This window comes from Anguilla anguilla, chromosome 1 (genome assembly GCF_013347855.1).
Source record: "Anguilla anguilla isolate fAngAng1 chromosome 1, fAngAng1.pri, whole genome shotgun sequence".
In the NCBI taxonomy this organism is placed as follows: domain Eukaryota; kingdom Metazoa; phylum Chordata; class Actinopteri; order Anguilliformes; family Anguillidae; genus Anguilla; species Anguilla anguilla.
Window position 1 is genome coordinate 75352008 of NC_049201.1, and position 18700 is coordinate 75370707.

An 18700-nucleotide genomic window follows, 5' to 3' on the forward strand; every position below is an offset into this window, starting at 1 on the left:
AAAACACAGAAAACAACCAAACACAGATACTACGTCAAAATCACTGCCTGGCTAGAGTTCTTCACTTCACTGAGGCGTTTTTTTTTAGGCTAGGGATGGTGTGGGGAACCCTGTTACCCTGGAATAAATAGACTGGTACTCCAAAGCTGGTTAATTAGCTAATTACACAAAAATTTCACATAGGGACACAAGTACAGCTTTCAGTTACCATTCATGACCGTGAATCTTGTTGCCGAAATGACAGATTGCATTCACACCTGGGCTAGTTAAACAGTAAAGGAGTTGGGCTAAAATTCAGAAACGGATGTGGTTTTCTCTGAGTGGGGTTCCCCAGCCCTGATTTAGGGGCTTACCTTGGGGTACATTGCAGGTGGAATAGGCTGAGGAGGCGCCAGCTTGGGGGAATCACAACTGTCCAGCGGCCCACCCGGGACAGGCTGAGGGGTGGAGGCGATGTCACCCTGGTCCATGCCGGGGGCTGGGGATCCAGCCACAGCCCAGTTCCGTTGTTCGGCCACCGGGCTCCTCTCTTCTGCCCCATCCTGGGACAGGAACTTCTCCAGAAAATCCGGAAGCTTCACAGCAGCGAAGGAAGGCACTGGCGGTGTGTCCTGGGCAGGTGCGGGGCCGGAGTTGACCAGGATCAGCTGGTCCGTTGCACCCGGTATGGCCCCGCCCATAATCCCACCCACCCCTGAGGGTACCGGGAGAGGTGGCGGGGGCAGCAAGCCCTGCTTTCCTGGGGCAGGCGGTTTTGGGATCGCCGGCAGTTCCTGCGGTCTGGTCGGCGAAGCAGCTGACTCGTGGTTTGGCTTCCGGGACGTCCTGGAGAAATCCATGAGACTAGAGAGTACCGAACTCTTCCCCAGACGTTCCGAAACCTTCTCCGTCTCTCCTGCCTCTGCCTCCCCATCTTCCTCCACAACCTCTTCCTCTTTCTCGCGGAAACTTGGGCCCTCCCTGCGGCGATCGATGGACAGCGCTTTGAACAGCATGCTTTTCTCCGTGCCGGTCCTTATGGGCTGGATTTTGGACTTGGCTTCCTCGCTCTTCCGCTTCATGAACATGGCCGGCGACGGGTCCTTGGGGCCCTTCACCTTGCGTCGGCCAAACTCGAACTGGGCAGGGTCGAAGGTCTTCTCGAAGCGGTCCTCCTTGATGGGGGGCAGGATAGAGGAGGGCTTGGGGTGCCCTTGCCCCTGCCTTTTCATGGGCAGCTGGAACGGGAGGCCCATGAACCTGACGTTCTTGATGAAGTCCTGGAACTCGGCAGAAGGTTCCTCGGAGTCGTCCTCACTGGCCGAGGAGACCAGCTTCCTGTCCGCCCTGCCCCGGGCACCGGCACCACCGCCGGGCTTCCCGCGGAACCTCTGGTCCACGTCAAGCCAACTGGAGGGCCCTTCCTGCCTCCCTGGGAGCCCGCGAGAGGGACCAGGGACTTCACAAAACACGGGCTGCTCCGGAGCGGCCGAACCGTCCGGCACCCGTTTCAGGCCTTTAAGCGGGTCGGTAAATGATGTCAGACTCCCGTTCAGAGCACCTGTCTCAGACTTGCCCAGCGACCCCTTTAAGGCTGGAGATGGCTGCTTTGGCATAGCCTGCCCAGTGGTGACGGGAGCCGTGCGTCTATCCTTGGCTTCTCTCCGTTTGCTCGCCAAGCTTTTCTTCTCTTCCTCCCGTCTCGCGGGTACGCAGCCCCCCACAGGCAGGGGAGGCTCCGCCTGCGGAAAGGCCAGTCCATTCAGAGTCGGCTCCCCTGTGGACGGGGCCACCTTGGGGACACCATCCGGCAGCTTCCCTGTCTTATCCTTGATCTTCACTGCCTTGGGGGAACTGCCGGGTGCAGCAGTGGGTGGGGCAGTGGCATGAATGGGTGGGGACGGGGCCGCTGTAGGCAGCGCTTGGGCAGCTGTGGCTGGGGCTGGGGCAGTTGTAGGTGGGGCTCGGGTATCAGTGGGTGGGGCTTCGGTAGCAGTAGTTGGGGCTGCTGTAGCCGTAGGTAGGGCTTGGGCATCAGTGGGTGGGGCTTCGATAGCAGTGGTTGGGGCTGATGTAGCCGTAGGTGGGGCTTGCATAGCAATTGGCAGGGCTGATAAAGTTGTAGGTGGAGCTTTGGCAGTAGTAGGTGGGGCCGATGCAGTTGTTGGTTGAACTTTAGTAGCAGTGGGTGGGGCTGGTGTAGTTGTAGCTGTAGCTTGGGTAGCAGTAGGTGGGTCTTTGGTAGCTGTGGGTGGGGCTTTAGTAGCAGTGGGTGGAGTTGACGCATCTGTAATCGGGGCTTGAGTAGTAGGGGGCAGGGCCGATGTAGCAGTAGGAGGGGCTTGGCTAGCAGTGGGTGGGGCTGGCTCTGACGGTTTAGTTTCATTCTGCAGCATTTTCTGCTCAGCATTCTGGGAATGAGTCGCAGGTGCCTGTGCTTGCTCTCTGGTCTTCGCTGGCTCCTTAGCGACAGCTAGACTGTTCTTCTCACTGTCCATGCCGTTTTCTACAGGCCCCACCTCCCTGACAGGCTCATCCACCAGGCTGGATTCTGGCTCCTTGGATGCTACGGAAGCTGCAACCATAGGTTTATCAGCAGGTTGAACTGCAGGTTTATCAGCAGGTTGAACTGCCGGTTTATCAGCAGGTGTTGGGGCAGGTGTAACTGTAGGTTTATCAGCAGGTGTTGGGGCCGGTGTAACTGTAGGTTTATCAGCAGGTGTTGGGGCAGGTGTAACTGTAGGTTTATCAGCAGGTGTTGGGGCAGGTGTAACTGTAGGTTTATCAGCAGGTGTTGGGGTAGGTGCAACTGTAGGTTTATCAGCAGGTGTTGGGGTAGGTGTAACTGTAGGTTTATCAGCAGGTGTTGGGGCAGGTGTAACTGTAGGTTTATCAGCATGTGTTGGGGTAGGTGTAACTGTAGGTTTATCAGCAGGTGTTGGGGCAGGTGTAACTGTAGGTTTATCAGCAGGTGTTGGGGTAAGTGTAACTGTAGGTTTATCAGCAGGTGTTGGGGTAGGTGTAACAGTAGGTTTATCAGCAGGTGTTGGGGCAGGTGTAACTGTAGGTTTATCAGCAGGTGATGGGGCAGGTGTAACTGTAGGTTTATCAGCAGGTGTTGGGGTAGGTGTAACTGTAGGTTTATCAGCAGGTGTTGGGGTAGGTGTAACTGTAGGTTTAACAGCAGGTGTTGAGGCAGGTGTTAGGGCAGGTTTATCAGCAGGTGTTGGGGCCGGTGTAACTGTAGGTTTATCAGCAGGTGTTGGGGTAGGTGTAACTGTAGGTTTATCAGCAGATGTTGGGGCAGGTGTAACTGTAGGTTTATTAGCAGGCGTTGGGGCAGGTTTAACAGCAGGTGTTGAGGCAGCTGTGTCTCCAGGTCTTGAGGCAGGTGTTAGGGCAGGTTTAACAGCAGGTATTGGGGCAGGTGCCTCTGCAGGAGTTGGAGCATGTGTACCAGCAGGTGTTGGGGCAGGTTTATCAGCAGGTGTTGGTGCAGGTGTAACTGTAGGTTTATCAGCAGGTGTTGAGGCAGGTGTAACTGCAGGTGTTGGAGCTGCTGTATTGGCAGGTGCTGGGGCAGTTGTTGGGGTAGGAACTGATGTATCTGCAGGTGTTGGGGCAGGTGCCTTTGCAGTTGTTGGGGCAGGTTTAACAGCAGGTGTTGGGGCAGGTGCCTCTGCAGTTGTTGGGGCAGGTGTATCCGCAGGTGTTGGGGCAGGTTTAACAGCAGGTGTTGGGGCAGGTGCCTCTGCAGTTGTTGGTGCAGGTGTATCTGCAGGTGTTGGAGCTGGTGTACTGGCAGGTGCTGGGGCAGTTGTTGGGGTAGGAACAGATGTATCTGCAGGTGTTGGGGCAGGTTTAACAGCAGGTGTTGGGGTAGGTGCCTCTGCAGGTGTTGGGGCAGGTTTAACAGCAGGTGTTGGGGCAGGTGCCTCAGCGGTTGTTGGGGCAGGGATCTGTTCTGCTGGTCTGGCCTGCACAGGGGGCCTCTCCTCGGTCTGTGAGACCTTCTCACCTGCCGTTTTACCTCCCGGAGCGGGCAGAGACCTCCCTCCCTCTGCTGCTGCACTCCGGGCCTCAGCCTGGGGGGCGTCTGCGCCAGAAACCGCCGGACCAGCGCCGTCAGCGGCCGCGGCAGGCTGGCCGTCAGCCGTCTTTCCCGCCTGCTTCTTGGGTCTCGGTTTTGGGGGGCTCCTGTGACTGGGCATGGGCAGTTTGCTCCCGCCCTGCGCCCCGCCATCGCTCGCGTCTCTCCCCGGGATCTTGGTCGGGCTCTCCGGCGAGGCGCCTTTACCGGGCTTCCCGCCGTCGCCCTGCGCTTTCAGCGCCTTCGGCGGCGACTCCTTGCCGCTGGGCCTCTTCAGCCTGCTGTCCGGCTGGGAGGGCGACGCGGGCGGGGCCGTGTCCGCGGCGACGACGCCGACGACTTCCTCGCTGGGCGGCTGTTTGGCGGGCTGCGCCGGAGACGGGCGGGGCAGCCTGGTTCCCGCCTGCGGCCCTTCGGCCGGGTCCTTGGCGGGGCTCGTCGGCGAGTCGACGGTCGGCGGCTTCGCCGCGGCGTCGCCGGGTTTCGCCGGGCTCGGCAGGGCGGAGGGGGCTTTGTTTTTCCCCGAGCGGGATCTCCTGGTGGAGGAAGGGGCGCCGTCGGCGGCTTTGGGCAGTCTGCTCCGGGGGGAGTGGCTGCTCTCGCCCTGCACCGGCGCTTGCTTTTTTCCGTCCATCCCGCCGGCCGAGATGGGGTCGTTGTCGGCGGGGCCCTTCTCCGTGCCGGGCGAGGTCACCGTAGGACTGGTCACCGTGGGGCTGGTCACCGTGGGGCTGGTCACTGTGGGGCTGGTCACCGTAGGACTGGTCACCGTGGGTCTGGTCACCGTAGGACTGGTCACTGTAGGACTGGTCACCGTGTGGCTGGTCACCGACAAGGTTTTCAGCTTGATCTCCACATTGGCCTTCTTGGGGATTTTGGACTTGAGGGCGTCGGGGCCTTTATCCACCGGCTCTGGGGACGGGGGAGGAGGGGGCGTTTTGGCCACGCCCTCCTGCTTCCTGCCCTGAACCTCTGTGCCGTTCACCACGCGACTTTCCGCCGGAGCCTTCGAACTTGTGCTTCCCGCTCGGGCCTTAGGGGGGCGCTGTGGAGACCGCGGGGAGACGGGACTGGTGGGGCTAATGGGCGAAGCTTTCTCTGCGGATCTGCTCCTTGAGGGTGGCTGCTTCTTCATCCCTAAACTCACCTTCACGTTCGCCAGCCTGTTGTGGAGGAGAAGAAAGGACAAAAGCAAATACAACATTCAAGGCACATTCTACCATCATATTCTGGTCTAAAAATGCACGCGAGATACCAGCTTTACATGCATCAATTCAATTTCAATTCAGTTCAGTTTTATTTGTATAGCGCTTTTTACAGCTTTTAGCTGTCACAAAAACGCTTCACGGAGTAGCATGGCAAGACACAGAGAAAAAAGAGCAAACAGAGCAAACACCAGCGCCGAACCCCCAAATAGCAAGCACAGGAGGTAAAAAAAAAAAACTCCCCAGTGGGGTGAAAAAATCTCAAACGATGGTGAGAAAAAACTCCCCAATGGGAAGAAATCTCGGGAGGAACACATCGAAGCTTCCCATCTCCTCCACTAACAGCGCAACCGAAATGGCTGTGATCCCTCAGCACAGGAATGAAATCGAGACTGTTTTCCTGAAAAGAAACAGGGCATCGCCGGAGCTTGCTCTCTCAATCTGCTGTAGTTTAAAAAAAAAAAAAAAAAAAAGTTTCTAAAGAAAGACATTTTTATATTGCTCCGGCCATGGCAGGGGCCATTTCTGCGAACGATTCACAGATGGTCCGCGGGCTTTCGTTTTGATGGCAGAGTTTGCTCACGGTGCTCAAGGGTTAAAAAACTCCCTGCGAGCCAGCGCACTTTGACAGCACCGCCAGAGAGGCAGCCAGCCAGCCGGGCGGGCGGGGCCAGGGGTGGGGGTGGGGGTGCGGGTGCGGGAGGGGGCGGAGTTTGGTGGGGTGAAGAGAAAGACTTCACAGGGGGGTGCGAAAAGCAATCAGGATCTGGGTCACAGGCAGGGAGGGGTTTTCTTTCATTTCCAGGGCAAATATTAACTCTGCGACTCCCGTCTTCCCCTGTGTGCAGGGGAGAGCAGGACGACAGAAACGCAGACCTTGATCACCGTACAGACCGGAGCACACGCCTTTGTGTAACACAGAAACAACAGCCAATAAACTGCTGAGTTTTTAAAAACAAGCACACGTACATGCATGCGCGCGCACACACACACATTCAGATCATTCATCATTAGTCAACCGTAACTGAACAGTAAATTTTTCCCAACGTTTTCTCCTCTGCAAAACACAAAACTTTTACTTGCTGAACCACTGCACGGACAGACCTTTGAATCCAAGGCGTTTAAAAATATATAGTTAATCATTGTTTACCTGCAGCCAGCGAAGAAGATGCCACACACTCCATTTTCGAAGCGTTGGTCCAGAAAGAATATATAACAGGAGTGAGTTGTTTTTTTTTGTTTTTAGACAAAAAAAAGAAAACCTTAGCAATGCTGGTCGTCCCAGAGAAGGTACAGCTACTAAGCAGCTAAAATAGAGAACTGGAGGATTTTTCCAGAAGGGGGAACGGTCAGTGGTGGAAAATCTGAGAAATATCAGACTGGTTAAATCTGAACTCCGCCTGCATTTCTGGCTCTCTCCTGCTATATGTGGGGAAAGATACCTCTGCCCTGAACAGAAAGAGCAGTACGGAACTCACATGAGTCACCAATGCAGAACAGAGCAAAAAGAACAGTAAAGAACTCACACGTGAGTCACCAACGAGGAAGGGAATGCTCAGAAACCTCAGCCACCCAACGGAAAACTCCCTTAAGACACACATTCCCCCACATCCTAAACACGCGTCCCATGTGCGCTCGACTACACAGAAAACTGAAACTGCAAACCCAGCGAAGGAAAATGATTAGGTGGCATACATTCCGTGGACTGCTCCAAGGAATTTAGCAGCTCACCGCCAAGGTAACCATGTGTGTGTGCGTGTGTGTGTGTGTGTGTGTGTGTGTGTATATGTGTGTGTGTGAGTATGTGTGTGTGTGTGAGTGTGTGTGTATGTGTGAGTGTATGTGTGAGCATGTGTGTGTGTGTGTGTGTGAGTATGTGTGTGCAAGTGAGTCTATGTGTACGTGTGTGTGAGTGTGAGTGTGTAAGTGAGTGAGTGAGTGAGTGTGTGTGTGTGAGTAAGTGTGTATGTGTGCGAGTGAGTGTGTGTGGAAGTGAGTGTATGTGTATGTGTGTGTTGTATGTGTGTGTGTGTGTGTACGAGTGAGTGTGTGTGAGTACGTGTGTGTGTACGAGTAATCGTGTGCGAGTCTTACTCACAGTTTAGCCTCTGGCCTCTGCGGGGCCTTGTTGCTGGGGGTGCTGGTTTTCTCGGGGGCGCTGGTTTTTTGGGGGGTGGGCTCGGCGTTCAGGCTCAGGCTCTTGGTGAATGTGTGCTCCGTTTTGGAGATTTTGATGCTCCTGCGCTTGTGTTCCGGCCTGACTTCCTGCCGGTCCGCCATGTCGGTCTCCACGGAGACGGGCTGGGCTGGCGGCTCGCCAACGGGAGCGGGAGCAGCTTCAGGCTCGGGCGGCGGCCCCCCCTCCGACCCGCCCAGGTGCGTCTCCACCCACAGCAGGTGGGGGCTCACGGGCGGGGCCGGGCTGGAGCGGCCATTAGTGGGCGTGGCCTCCCCCGAGCTGGTGTTCTCCGGCGAGGGGCGCACCCACACCGGCGGCCCGCCGTCCTCGGAGCACGACTGCGAGCGCAGCGACGCACCCCCGAGGGGCGTGGTCTTCACAAAAAACTTGGCGTCCAGCGGCTCCACCAAGTCCCAGCTGGTCGGCCTGGCCTTGCTCACCACCTCGAAGTTCCGCTTGACGGTGGAGCAGACGAGGGGCTGTCCGCGCGGGCCGCCGTCTCCTCCCTCCCCCACCACCGCGTTCACGCTGGTCTCCTCCAGGTACGCCTGCAGCTTCCGGCACACCCCCCCCAAAACCACATCCGGCGACTTCACCTCCCCGGGGCTCCTCCCCTCTTCCCCGCCGGCCCCGTCGACCCCGCCCCCGACCCGCTCCTGAGACCCCGCCTCCTTCACGCTGCCCTGCCCGCTGCCGTCGCTGTCGGCGAATGGGATGCCTTCGCCGTCCAGCAGCGAGACGACGCTGCGCGTGCCGGGGCTACCCTGGGGCCGCTCCGTCCGCAGCTCCGGCAGGGACACCCCCACCCCCAACCCCACGCCGTCCCGAACCCCCCGCGGGCTGCCCGTGGGGGTGCTCGGCCACTCCTCCTCCGTCGGGGACGTCGGGGGCGTGGCTTCCTCTTTGGATTCGGAGTGACCCTTGCTGCTTTTCCGGCGCTTGCTGCTGAAGAAGCTGCCGATGCGCACAAACACGCCGGGTTTGTCCTCAGAGTTCTGCCGGGAAAAAAAAGAGAAAGAGCCGCGCGTTATTCACGCGCACCGGAGCCGTCTGAAAAAGAAAAAAAAAAAAAAAACGATACCGTCTCCAAGGAGCACAAAATAATCAAACCGTCTCTAAGTAACATAATAAGAGACAGTCGTCTTTTGGCAGAAGATCTCTTTGGAAAAGATCTCTCTCTGCCCCTGGGACATCCAAAGGGATTTCAATTAGCAAAACCGTAGATCATTACGCATGATTCAGTGCGATTGTTTCCATGTGATAAGGCTTTTAAAACTACTTCCAAGTTAAACTCAACAGTACATCTGAAAAACATATTATCTTTGCATCAGCTTTGCATCGTGCAAATACGCATTCAAAACTACACATAATTAACTATGCAGTAGTAACCCACACTAAATTTGAAAAACTCCTGTAACTGTAGAAGAAAGTTTCCCATGAAGCAAAACTGGAACACTTTGAAACAAATCTTTCATTTGGTTTCGTTGTAATATGAAAATGTTAGGAAAAAGTAGTTTCTTTGTCTACTATTCTCTAGACATGCACATGTTCACAAATGTTTCATTTACAATGTCTTATAAAAACATATAAGCTGGAAATCCATTACGTGTAAAAACACTGGGATCAAATCAAATCATTCATGGAAGCTACTTACAAAAATAGTAACACACGTAACATAAAATTAAACCGCAAATAACTCACAACAAACAAATCTGTCGCTGAGAATACTAGATTCCTGGGCCGCTGTAGTTGCTATAAAACGTCTTGCTCCCGGGAAATTTTACAGGTTCCGTTGAGTTGAGCAAAATACCCTCGTTTTCCTTATATCCGCATTAAAGGACAAGCTCGCCTTCCGCAGCGAGCGCTGGAAACAGACACTCACATTAGAATAACCGGCCCGGGGCGGGTACAGGTAAGTCTGAAAGCGGAGCACCAGACTCGCGGGAAAACAATCGGGTTGGCGCACCTGGGATGGTGACGTAGCGGCCGTCTTGCGTTACATGAAGCCCGGCAAGGTTTTCAAGGGCGAATCAGATTGAAATATCCAGGTGTACCGAGACCACAGAGTGTATACAACAGGGTGATTAAAACAGCGTGTAAATGTCAGAAAAGAAGACGTCGCGTGAGTTTATTACCTAAATAATATGTCGCTGAGCCGACAAAGTTGCATTTTTTAAAGAAAACTTTAGAAAGTAAGTCCTTCCTTATTCTAAAATATCGCACACCCAGTGTGCATACAGTTTCACAACACTCCCCAGCATCTCAGGTTCGAACAGGACCGACCAAAACAGCGCGCTATTAATTTAGTTTAAAATACGACGTCGCGATAATAATCACTCTCTTACCATGTTCTCTCTCTGGGCTATCTCAAACCATTCAACGATTCCAACAAGTCGTTCGGGGGGGGAACCGATCCCCAGCAGCGACGAAAGAACGGGAGCAGAGCTGCTTATCTGGAGCACCACACGTTGTCAGGTATACGACAGTAACTGTAGTGGACACACGGTTAAGTTACAGCTGTATATGGCAAATGATCCTAAAAGTTTTTTGGCTGAGAAGATAAAATCTCTACCATAACGTCAGCCGGGATGCGCTCGCAGGAGAACAGGTGTCTCCGTCAGAATTTGTGTCTGTCTCGAGCTCTGGATTCCATGAACGCCGCAGGTACAGGTACAGCACATAGGTTGTTGGGCAACGCCGTTCACGCGGCACACATACATGCCTGAATTATTTATCTTGGTGCAGAAACGACCACACCCTCCCTTTCATTAACATTATGAAGCCAGAGTAACTCTTCAGACAGAAGGCTCCATTAAAATGAAATGCGCGCGATTATACGCCATAAAAATATCATGCATATTCGGGAAAATGTGCACAAGCACATGCAAACAAATGCAAATGAATGGAAATTATATTGGCCACAAGACTACACTTTCAAATAAATTTTTTTTTAATGTGACATGAAAACTGCATAAAATCTGAAAAATAAAATATAGACAAAATTCATGCAAACCACCAAAAGAGATTACAGCTGCATTGGGGACAACTTTCTACAGGCCAGCCTAGCTAAGAGATGGGTTTACAGTAATGTGTACAGAAGACTTCTGTATTTGCTCTGAAAACACACAATAAATGGCATTTATAGAAGCATTTAAATTCAATAACTGTTTTTTGGTCACAGCCAAGGTCCCTGGCTCTCTCTCTCTATTTATAAGGTCACATTTTAACTAATTAATCAACCACCCAAACCATTATATCAACAAAAAAGCCCTGTCTACTTACAGTATGCTCATTGGATTGTCTGTGCCATTCCCAGGGAATGCATTGATTCTATTCAGTGAACTCTGGAACAGTCCCCTTTCACCACCTTTAAAAGCCTCTTCAAAGTCTCTTTAAAGTGAGTTTTTGTCCTCCGCACTTGGCAGATTTCCTAACTAGACTGGCACTTTCTCACAGGCCGATATTCAACAGCTTTCATCCAACAGCAATGGGCTTGGAAACTGAATATGAGTAACACATTTAACCCTTTAAAGGTGTCAGGCCACAAATGTGCGATAAGAATGTTCATAACTGAAAATTCTAAGGATGATGTCACAATCACTGCTGGTAACTGAAAGCGGCGGAGTTCTAGAACACTGAATTTTGAAAAACAAAAACAAAACAAAACAAAAAAAAAACATTCCAAAAACCTCACTCTTTCAAATGGTTTTTAAGCAAGGAGGACAGAGCACTTTTGGTTTCACTTCCTAACTAAATGCAGCACTCTTCAAAGATGCTGCAGAGGAATGGAACGGGGGGAAACAGCATTGTATCGTCACACTTTCGTAGATTTGAATCTCAAAGCTAAGGACACGGTTCATGGGCTGAGACATTGTGCCCCGTATGTATAATGTGCTCATGAAACTGTAACACAAGGGGAAATACATCATGTACAGTATCCACAGCACATCCTTACTGTAAAATGGCACTCGTAAAAGCCTGCTTAGGATATGCATTATGAACGCGAGAAACAGTGCAGTCCCACTGCGTAAAATGCAGCCCTCTCTGTAATAATGAACATCTCTGCAGCTTCCTGTCACTTCTCAGTGAGTGGGTACTGATGCCGAACCAGGGGCCAGGTGTGTTGTGCAGCCGAGCCCCTGAGATGGATACAGTGCATTTTCACACAAACGGGTCTCTATTATCCTCTGTGACAAAGCCAGCACCTGAAACAGGGCGACGCCCACATTCTCAACATATGCTCGGCTTAAAGGGACGGGAGCAATTTGTACACAAAAGGTCAGTGTGTTCCAATTCAAGCAGGATGTTCGCTTGAGAACAGGTATTTGTTCCGTTTGAACGAACACTCTTTTTGTTTTTAGAGCTGTGAGCATACAGCTGTTCCCTTGTGGAAAATACAGTTTTATGTGCGACACTTAAATATACAAAAATATATGAGTACAACAATAGCAAAAAGGTTTATTGAGAAATTTCGACCTGTTCCTGCTAAAAAATAGATGACTCGTGGTTAATGAACTGTTACCACAACAGCTCTATTCATGTCTTTCAGAGTTCAATGGTTAACAGAACAGCTGTTCATGTTTCAGTGTTCCTCTGTTATCACAATATCTATTCATGTGTTTCAGTGTTCCACAGTTACCACGGCAGCAATTCCTATGTCTCAGTGTTCCATAGTTACCATAGCAGCAATTCATGAGTCTCAGTGTTCCATAGTTACCATGGCAGCAATTCATGTGTCTCAGTGTTTCATAGTTATCATGGCAACAATTCATGCATTTCAGTGTTCCGCAGTTACAACAGCATTACAGTGAACAACAGGGCTTCTCATTAGCAAATACAGCACCCTGTGGACGTGGGCCAGGCTGGTTAGCTGGTCTAGCGTCATTGGGAAGGAGAGAAAACGTACAGAGACCTCTGAATCACAGGTGTGGTCGGCTTTCCCCCTTAACCCTTTTCCCCGTGGACTGGACATCGGATCACAGCGGGGCCATTTCCCTGGCTGTAATATCGCAGACTGAATGGCAGGATTTTAACCTTAAAGCGATCTGGTTTCCCCCCAGACAAAAGACCAGGTCAGTAAGTATAGCGCAGTCTCTTTCACCAAAAAGAAAACTGACATAAAACATTCATAAGCCAGTGTCACAGGACCTGCGAGCGCACGCTAGCGTGCCGCTTCTCTGTGAGCGCGTGAGTGTGCTGCCCTCTTCTGGCTAAATCTCTTCATGACACCCCACAAGAGCCTGCCTACTCAGCATGGTTTGTTTTAAAATCAACCAACCGACAAACCAATCAATCATTCGATCGATCAATCAATCAACCAAACAAGCAATCAACTTCACAGTGAGGAGGCAGCAGAGAGCATCGAGCCACAGGGGTGTGACCCTAAATTACAGCATAGAGGGAGTCTCCCTGGGGACGTACGCAAAACAGAGAGAGGAGTTCCAAGGCCCTATTCTCAGATTAGGTGTCCATTACAAAGCCTTTATTAAATTGGCAAATCCACAAAGGGGAAGGGGGGGGGGGCGGGGAACACACGTGTAAAAACAAGTAAGTAGGCCATCATATTGAAGGACTGTCAAATGCAGGCTTGTACCCACGTGTAGCAGCAAAAACAGTCTTCCTCCGGGCATCGCAGCGAAGGCGATAAATATTATTTCACCATCAATAAAGAGAAATTCAAGCTCCTCACAAAGCCAGCTGCCTCATGACGCACCTTTGACTGTTCAGCCTGTCCCATGTTATGGTGCAACACGCGACTCTTACGGTGCAACACGTGATCCAACCCAGGAATATGATGCTTATCTACCAGGGGCGATGGTGTTAATTTACCAGGAAATGTGGTCTTTCTGTGTACGTATGTACCCACTCACACATATACACACATACACGCATACAGATAATAGGCTATTATGACATTATGATATAACACAATATACAATACAAATACAAAACAGTTTTTATCCATGCTAACGTAAATGTATTTATAAATGAAATGAACAACTTCGTACCAGAACTCTCCCTCACAGCTCATAAAAAATGTAGCGTCAGCCCTGTTGTCTGAGCAGGAACTGGTCTGGCAACCAGCCAAGCTGAGGCCCCGCCCCCTCCACCCCACCAAGCCCCGCCCACCGGCTCCCCGCCATCCGACTCATCAAACGCCGCCGCAGCCCTCGGCGAATCACAGCAGCCGAACCTGGGTGATTGACCGCCGCCCCTAGGGGTGACAGTGAAATCGTGTTGGGCAGGTTCCCCTGATCTGTCAATCTGAGGAACGATGTCACTTCCTCTGTCCACAAAAAAAAAAAAAAAAAATCCAGAGAAGTGGGCGGAGCCACCGTGCCTGGGCTTCGCCCTGATGATGTCACAGACAGACACGATACATAATACGGACTACCTCTTTCCTGTACCTACCTCCCCCCCTCCGGCGACCCACAGTCAATCAACATTTACCCTTAACTTCAACCTGCAGCTGGAACAGCAAGCGCGAGCAGTTATTCCAGAATTATCTGAACTCTGCAAACTCTACCCGTGCAGATAAAGATGCATCATTTGCATTTAACCACGAGTTAAAGCTGAGGATGAGGTCTGACTGAAACCAGGCCTTCGCCGACAGCCACCCATTTGCATATTTCTGGAACCGCCCTTTTCAAGCGACATGGGTCATTTCTGACCGCCGACAGAACAATGAACGCCTGTGTTTCAACTGAGATTACAACTGCGAATCGGGAAAACTCAAACCAAATGCAGCACAGGCAGCGTATGTCACGCGAACGGAGATCGGTTCGGGGTAAAGAAGGCCGAGAAGACGACCTCAGAAGGTTTTTTTTTTCGGGAGAAATTTAGTTCCGTTTCAGAGCTGCGCTAACAGCTGGCTTAGCCTCCGGGACTCAACATGCCACAGCTTGGCTCTGGAGTTAGAGACGAGACGGGTCTGCTCGACCAGCTCCTCACTCTGTTCCGATAACAGTCATTTGACACACTTCCCCTTCCATGAAAACTGCGTAGCTTTTGCGCTGCAACATTCTCTCACGTTTCATGAGGAATCCTCGTCCTTGTCTTTTCTGCCAACATCAGTGTGTTCTGAATTAAGGTTTAAGGATTGAAGGTTTAAGGTTTAGTGCACTGACTTACGCACTGGCCTACACAGTAAATAACACACTGGCCTACACAGTAACTTACACACTGGCCTACAGAGTAACTTACACACTGGCCTACACAGTAAATTACACACTGGCCTACACAGTAACTTACACACACTGGCGTACACAGTAAATTACACGCTGGCTTACACAGTAACTTACACACACTGGCGTACACAGTAACTTACACACTGGCCTACACAGTATCTTACACACTGGCCTACACAGTAACGTACACACTGGCCTACACAGTAGCTTACACACTCTGGCGCACACAGTAACTTACACACTGGCTTACACAGTAACGTACACACTCTGGTGTACACAGTAACTTACACACTGGCTTACACAGTAACGTACACACTGGCCTACACAGTAACGTACACACTCTGGCGTACACAGTAACTTACACACTGGCCTACACAGTAACTTACACATTGGCCTACACAGTAACTTACACACTGGCCTACACAGTAACGTACACACTCTGGCGCACACAGTAACTTACACACTGGCTTACACAGTAACGTACACACTCTGGCGTACACAGTAACGTAGACACTGGCCTACACAGTAACGTACACACTGGCCTACACAGTAACGTACACACTCTGGCGTACACAGCAACTTACACACTGGCCTACACAGTAGCTTACACACTGGCCTACACAGTAACGTACACACTCTGGCGTACACAGTAACTTACACACTGGCTCACACAGCGGCAGGGAGCGGGGGTCAGGCGGCAGGGGGTGGGCGGGGCTATGCAGCGGGCAGCGGTTGGGGGGGGTGGGGGGGGAGGGTGGCGAGGAGCAGGGGGCTGGCGGCGGGTGGGGCAGTGGCCTACCTTCCTGGACCGGGGCGAGGTGGCGCTGCGGTGGGACATGTCCAGGCTGTACATGGAGGCCGAGTCCACGTCCACAGGAGAGAGGCGCTCACTCTGCACGCTGAACTCCGTCAGCACGCTCACCTGGTCGAAGCTCCTGCAGGCGCACAGCGCAGGGTGGAGGTTAGCCCTGTGTTTCAGGGTGGGGGGGGGGGAGCATGCCCCCCCCCCCTTCCGCTGGGTTTACAATTAAGTTCCATTTCAGGTCAGCCAGCTCAGGAAATGAGAGGAAATTAAATGGATCCCACAGAATATTTCCATGAGCTGACTGAACTGAAGGGGTAGCAACAACACACCACTCCCTGCTCCCTACCCCCTCCCCCAAAATCCCTGCAGCCGTCCACAGTGCCTCAGTCACCTGCAACCTCCTTGTTTTCACCGCTGAAGAGGAACACGGAACGGGGAACGCGGAACATGGAACATGGAACATGGAACGCAGAACACAGGAAGCGCACAGCTGGCCAGAGAGAGGCTTCGGTCTGACACACAGACACAGCAAGTTCTACCTCCCCTCCCCTCTCTCTCTTTCTCTCTCTCTCTCACTATCTTTCTTTCTCTCTCTCCATATTCCCAGAGAACTGATCCCTCCAGTCCTCGTCCCAGAAAGACACTGCCAGTGTGACCAGAGGCTCTGGGACAGCACCGGAATGCACCGCGTTGACTGGTGCAAAGTTCAGCCCCCCCCTTACCCGTCACCAACTGCCCTAATTCTCACACTGAAGTGAGGAGATGAAGCAGCACCCCTCGTGCCCCATGGTCACTGGCTGCACTTCCACTGCCCAACCAGCAGGGGGAGCAGTGCAAACTTGTGCAGAGCATGCCTTCCAAATATGTTTTTTTGTGGTAAAAGTATTTGATGCATTTTGCAAACACAGCAACATATTTCACAATAACACTGCCCCCCCCCCCCCCCCCCCGCCCCCCCGCCCCCCAACCCTTCTCCTACTCTACCTCCCCCCTCAACCCCTCCCACCCGCCACCCTCACCCCCTCCCACCCCCACAGGGGAAACAAAAACACAAAAAACAGAAATAAAAATGTAAACGCAAGTAGTAATAAGACAAGTTGAAACGTAATTAAAGGAGAGAGGAAACGGGGAACCCACAGTACCCCTGTGACTCAACGTGCCCGACCACGCCCAACCGCCCGCCCGCGCGTAAGAGCCCTGGCCTCTGGGGAGCCCTGGCGTCTGGCGGGCGTCGGAGAGGAGCCCCAGAAGGACGCTCTCGCGTTCTCCAGCGTCGGGCGTGGCGCAAACGCCTCTCGTCCAAACGGGCAGAGAGGAAGAGGCGTGGCAGCTTCCTCTCCGGGAACCGAATCAAGGCAGAGGGCAGGGCACGCAGCCACGGGACGCTTTTAACCCCCTCCTACCCCCAAAATCACCTCGGTTTGGGAGGGAAAGAAAAAAAACGCAATCCGTAACGAGAGACGATCAAATCAAAAGAGGTTAGTTTTTGCACGGCCGCTTTTGACAGAAATGCTGTCACACACCAGGCAGAAACCATGGCCTGCACCCTCAAAAAGCAAGCGAAGGAGGGTTAACAAAAAAAAAAACCTCAGTGTGGAGAAAAACCCTCGAAGGGTGGAGAGAAAAAAGCCCCCGATGGGGGGAAATCTTGGGAGGAATCCGGCGATAAAGGGGCAGCCCATCCTTTTCTGACCAGCCCAGTGTAATTAAAGGGTGCCACAGACCATAACAAATGCCAAACGAGGCCCACAGAACTGTTGCTTGCGGGTTTTTTTTTGGCGGACGTTCATAGCTCCAAAGCCTCGCACTCTGAGGACCTATCTCAGATGTCCACACTTCAGTCCCAATACCTCACAGCACACAGCAGTGAAAATGGCTGAGCGGAGTTTTCAGGGAGATTCATCGCCATTTTAAGAGCGAAAAGAGGCAAAATTGCAGCATTACTCGATTAATTCGACTCTGTCTCTACTATCTCCTCCTCCTGACCCCCCCCCCCCCCCCCCCCCCGCCAGGCGACAGTTTGTCCACAGCTCACGAAAAATCTCATGTATCAGGATTTTGGAAACTTGTGAAAGTGTTACTGTAAAACGGCTGTTACATGCTGCAAACACAGTGACCCCCCCCCCCCCCCCCACCTCCTCTTGTCCTCCAGAGGCCTCTTCCCCCAACAGGACAACTCTCTGGGGGGGGGGGAGTTGAAGGTCACATGACCCACATTAGGTTAAAGAAAGGTGCGAGCCCCCACCTAGGTGTGGGAAACTCCAGGGCCTTGAAACAGAACCAGGGAGCGTTTGACCCCCGAGTCTTCTGGCTCTAGTTAAAGAGAAGAATCGTTTGTTTTAAAATGTCCAGTTGGGCGTCGGCCGAGATGGACTTACCAGCCGTCAACACGGAACGTCAGCGCAGAACACAATGGAGAGAAATGCCACGCTGAAAATAGTTTTGGGCTAGTTTCCATATTTTTTTCACCTGTTAGGCTCCGACACGTTTCATAATAATATAACCGTTGCTCTGCGTGTCAACAGGATAACAACTAGAAATCAATAGTAACAAATATGTAGACAGAGATTGAGATCCAGCTCAAGTGAAGACAATGGAGCTATGTTGTGTGGTCTAGACTCCTTATTAAAAATTATTACACTGTAAACTCACACCATTACATGAATAACCATTCATTAGAAAATACTACATAGTGCACATTTGTGTGGAGCATGCCTTCCAAAGCATTTTTGTTCTGGGACAAGTATTTAATGCATTTTGCAAATACAACACATATTTCACAAAAACACCCCATCCCCAACCCTTCCCCTACTGTATCGACCCTCAACCCCCTGCCCCCACCCTACAAGGCATATTAAGAAACAAAACCATAAATAAAAATGATTTAAAAGCAAGTATTATTATTATTCTTGTTATAATACTAATAATACTAATAATAATAATAATAACATTAGAAATGACTATATAATCAATGGAAGTGCTCGTTTTTTCATAGGAATATCTAAACTGAGAACAGTGCTACAGAGCCGAAATGCTAACATGAATGTGTGCCCAGGTCCTGCTTGCAAAACAGAGTATTGCAGTTATCTCAGTAATGACAACCAGATTAAATAAATAAAATTATCCAGAATTTCTGGGGTTTAATACAAGAAAAAAAAACTTTCTCTCTCTCTCTTTCTCTCCTCTCGCTGTGAACACGGGGGACAGCGTGAACGACGCTAAATGTAACAGCGGGTGTGGTCGCGAGGTCGAACT

At 51.7% G+C, this 18700-nt stretch overlaps 1 protein-coding gene across 3 annotated transcripts in view; it reads right to left on the reverse strand.

The window, feature by feature from the left end:
- The window catches only part of crybg1a (crystallin beta-gamma domain containing 1a), a 65348-nt gene that overhangs the window by 23680 nt on the left and 22968 nt on the right, over positions 1-18700 (reverse strand). Inside the window, exons 1-4 of one of the 3 annotated variants that reach the window (XM_035379913.1) lie at positions 15837-15938; positions 15440-15575; positions 7373-8448; positions 354-5232 (exon numbers count right to left, since the gene is read on the reverse strand). In XM_035379913.1, the coding sequence (XP_035235804.1) occupies positions 354-5232; positions 7373-8448; positions 15440-15493 (6009 nt within the window). In that variant the 5' untranslated portion in view covers positions 15494-15575; positions 15837-15938. Of the gene's footprint in view, positions 1-353; positions 5233-6424; positions 6985-7372; positions 8449-15439; positions 15576-15836; positions 15939-18700 lie in introns of those variants that run through there. The other 2 variants (XM_035379906.1, XM_035379923.1) reach the window with 2 other exon arrangements.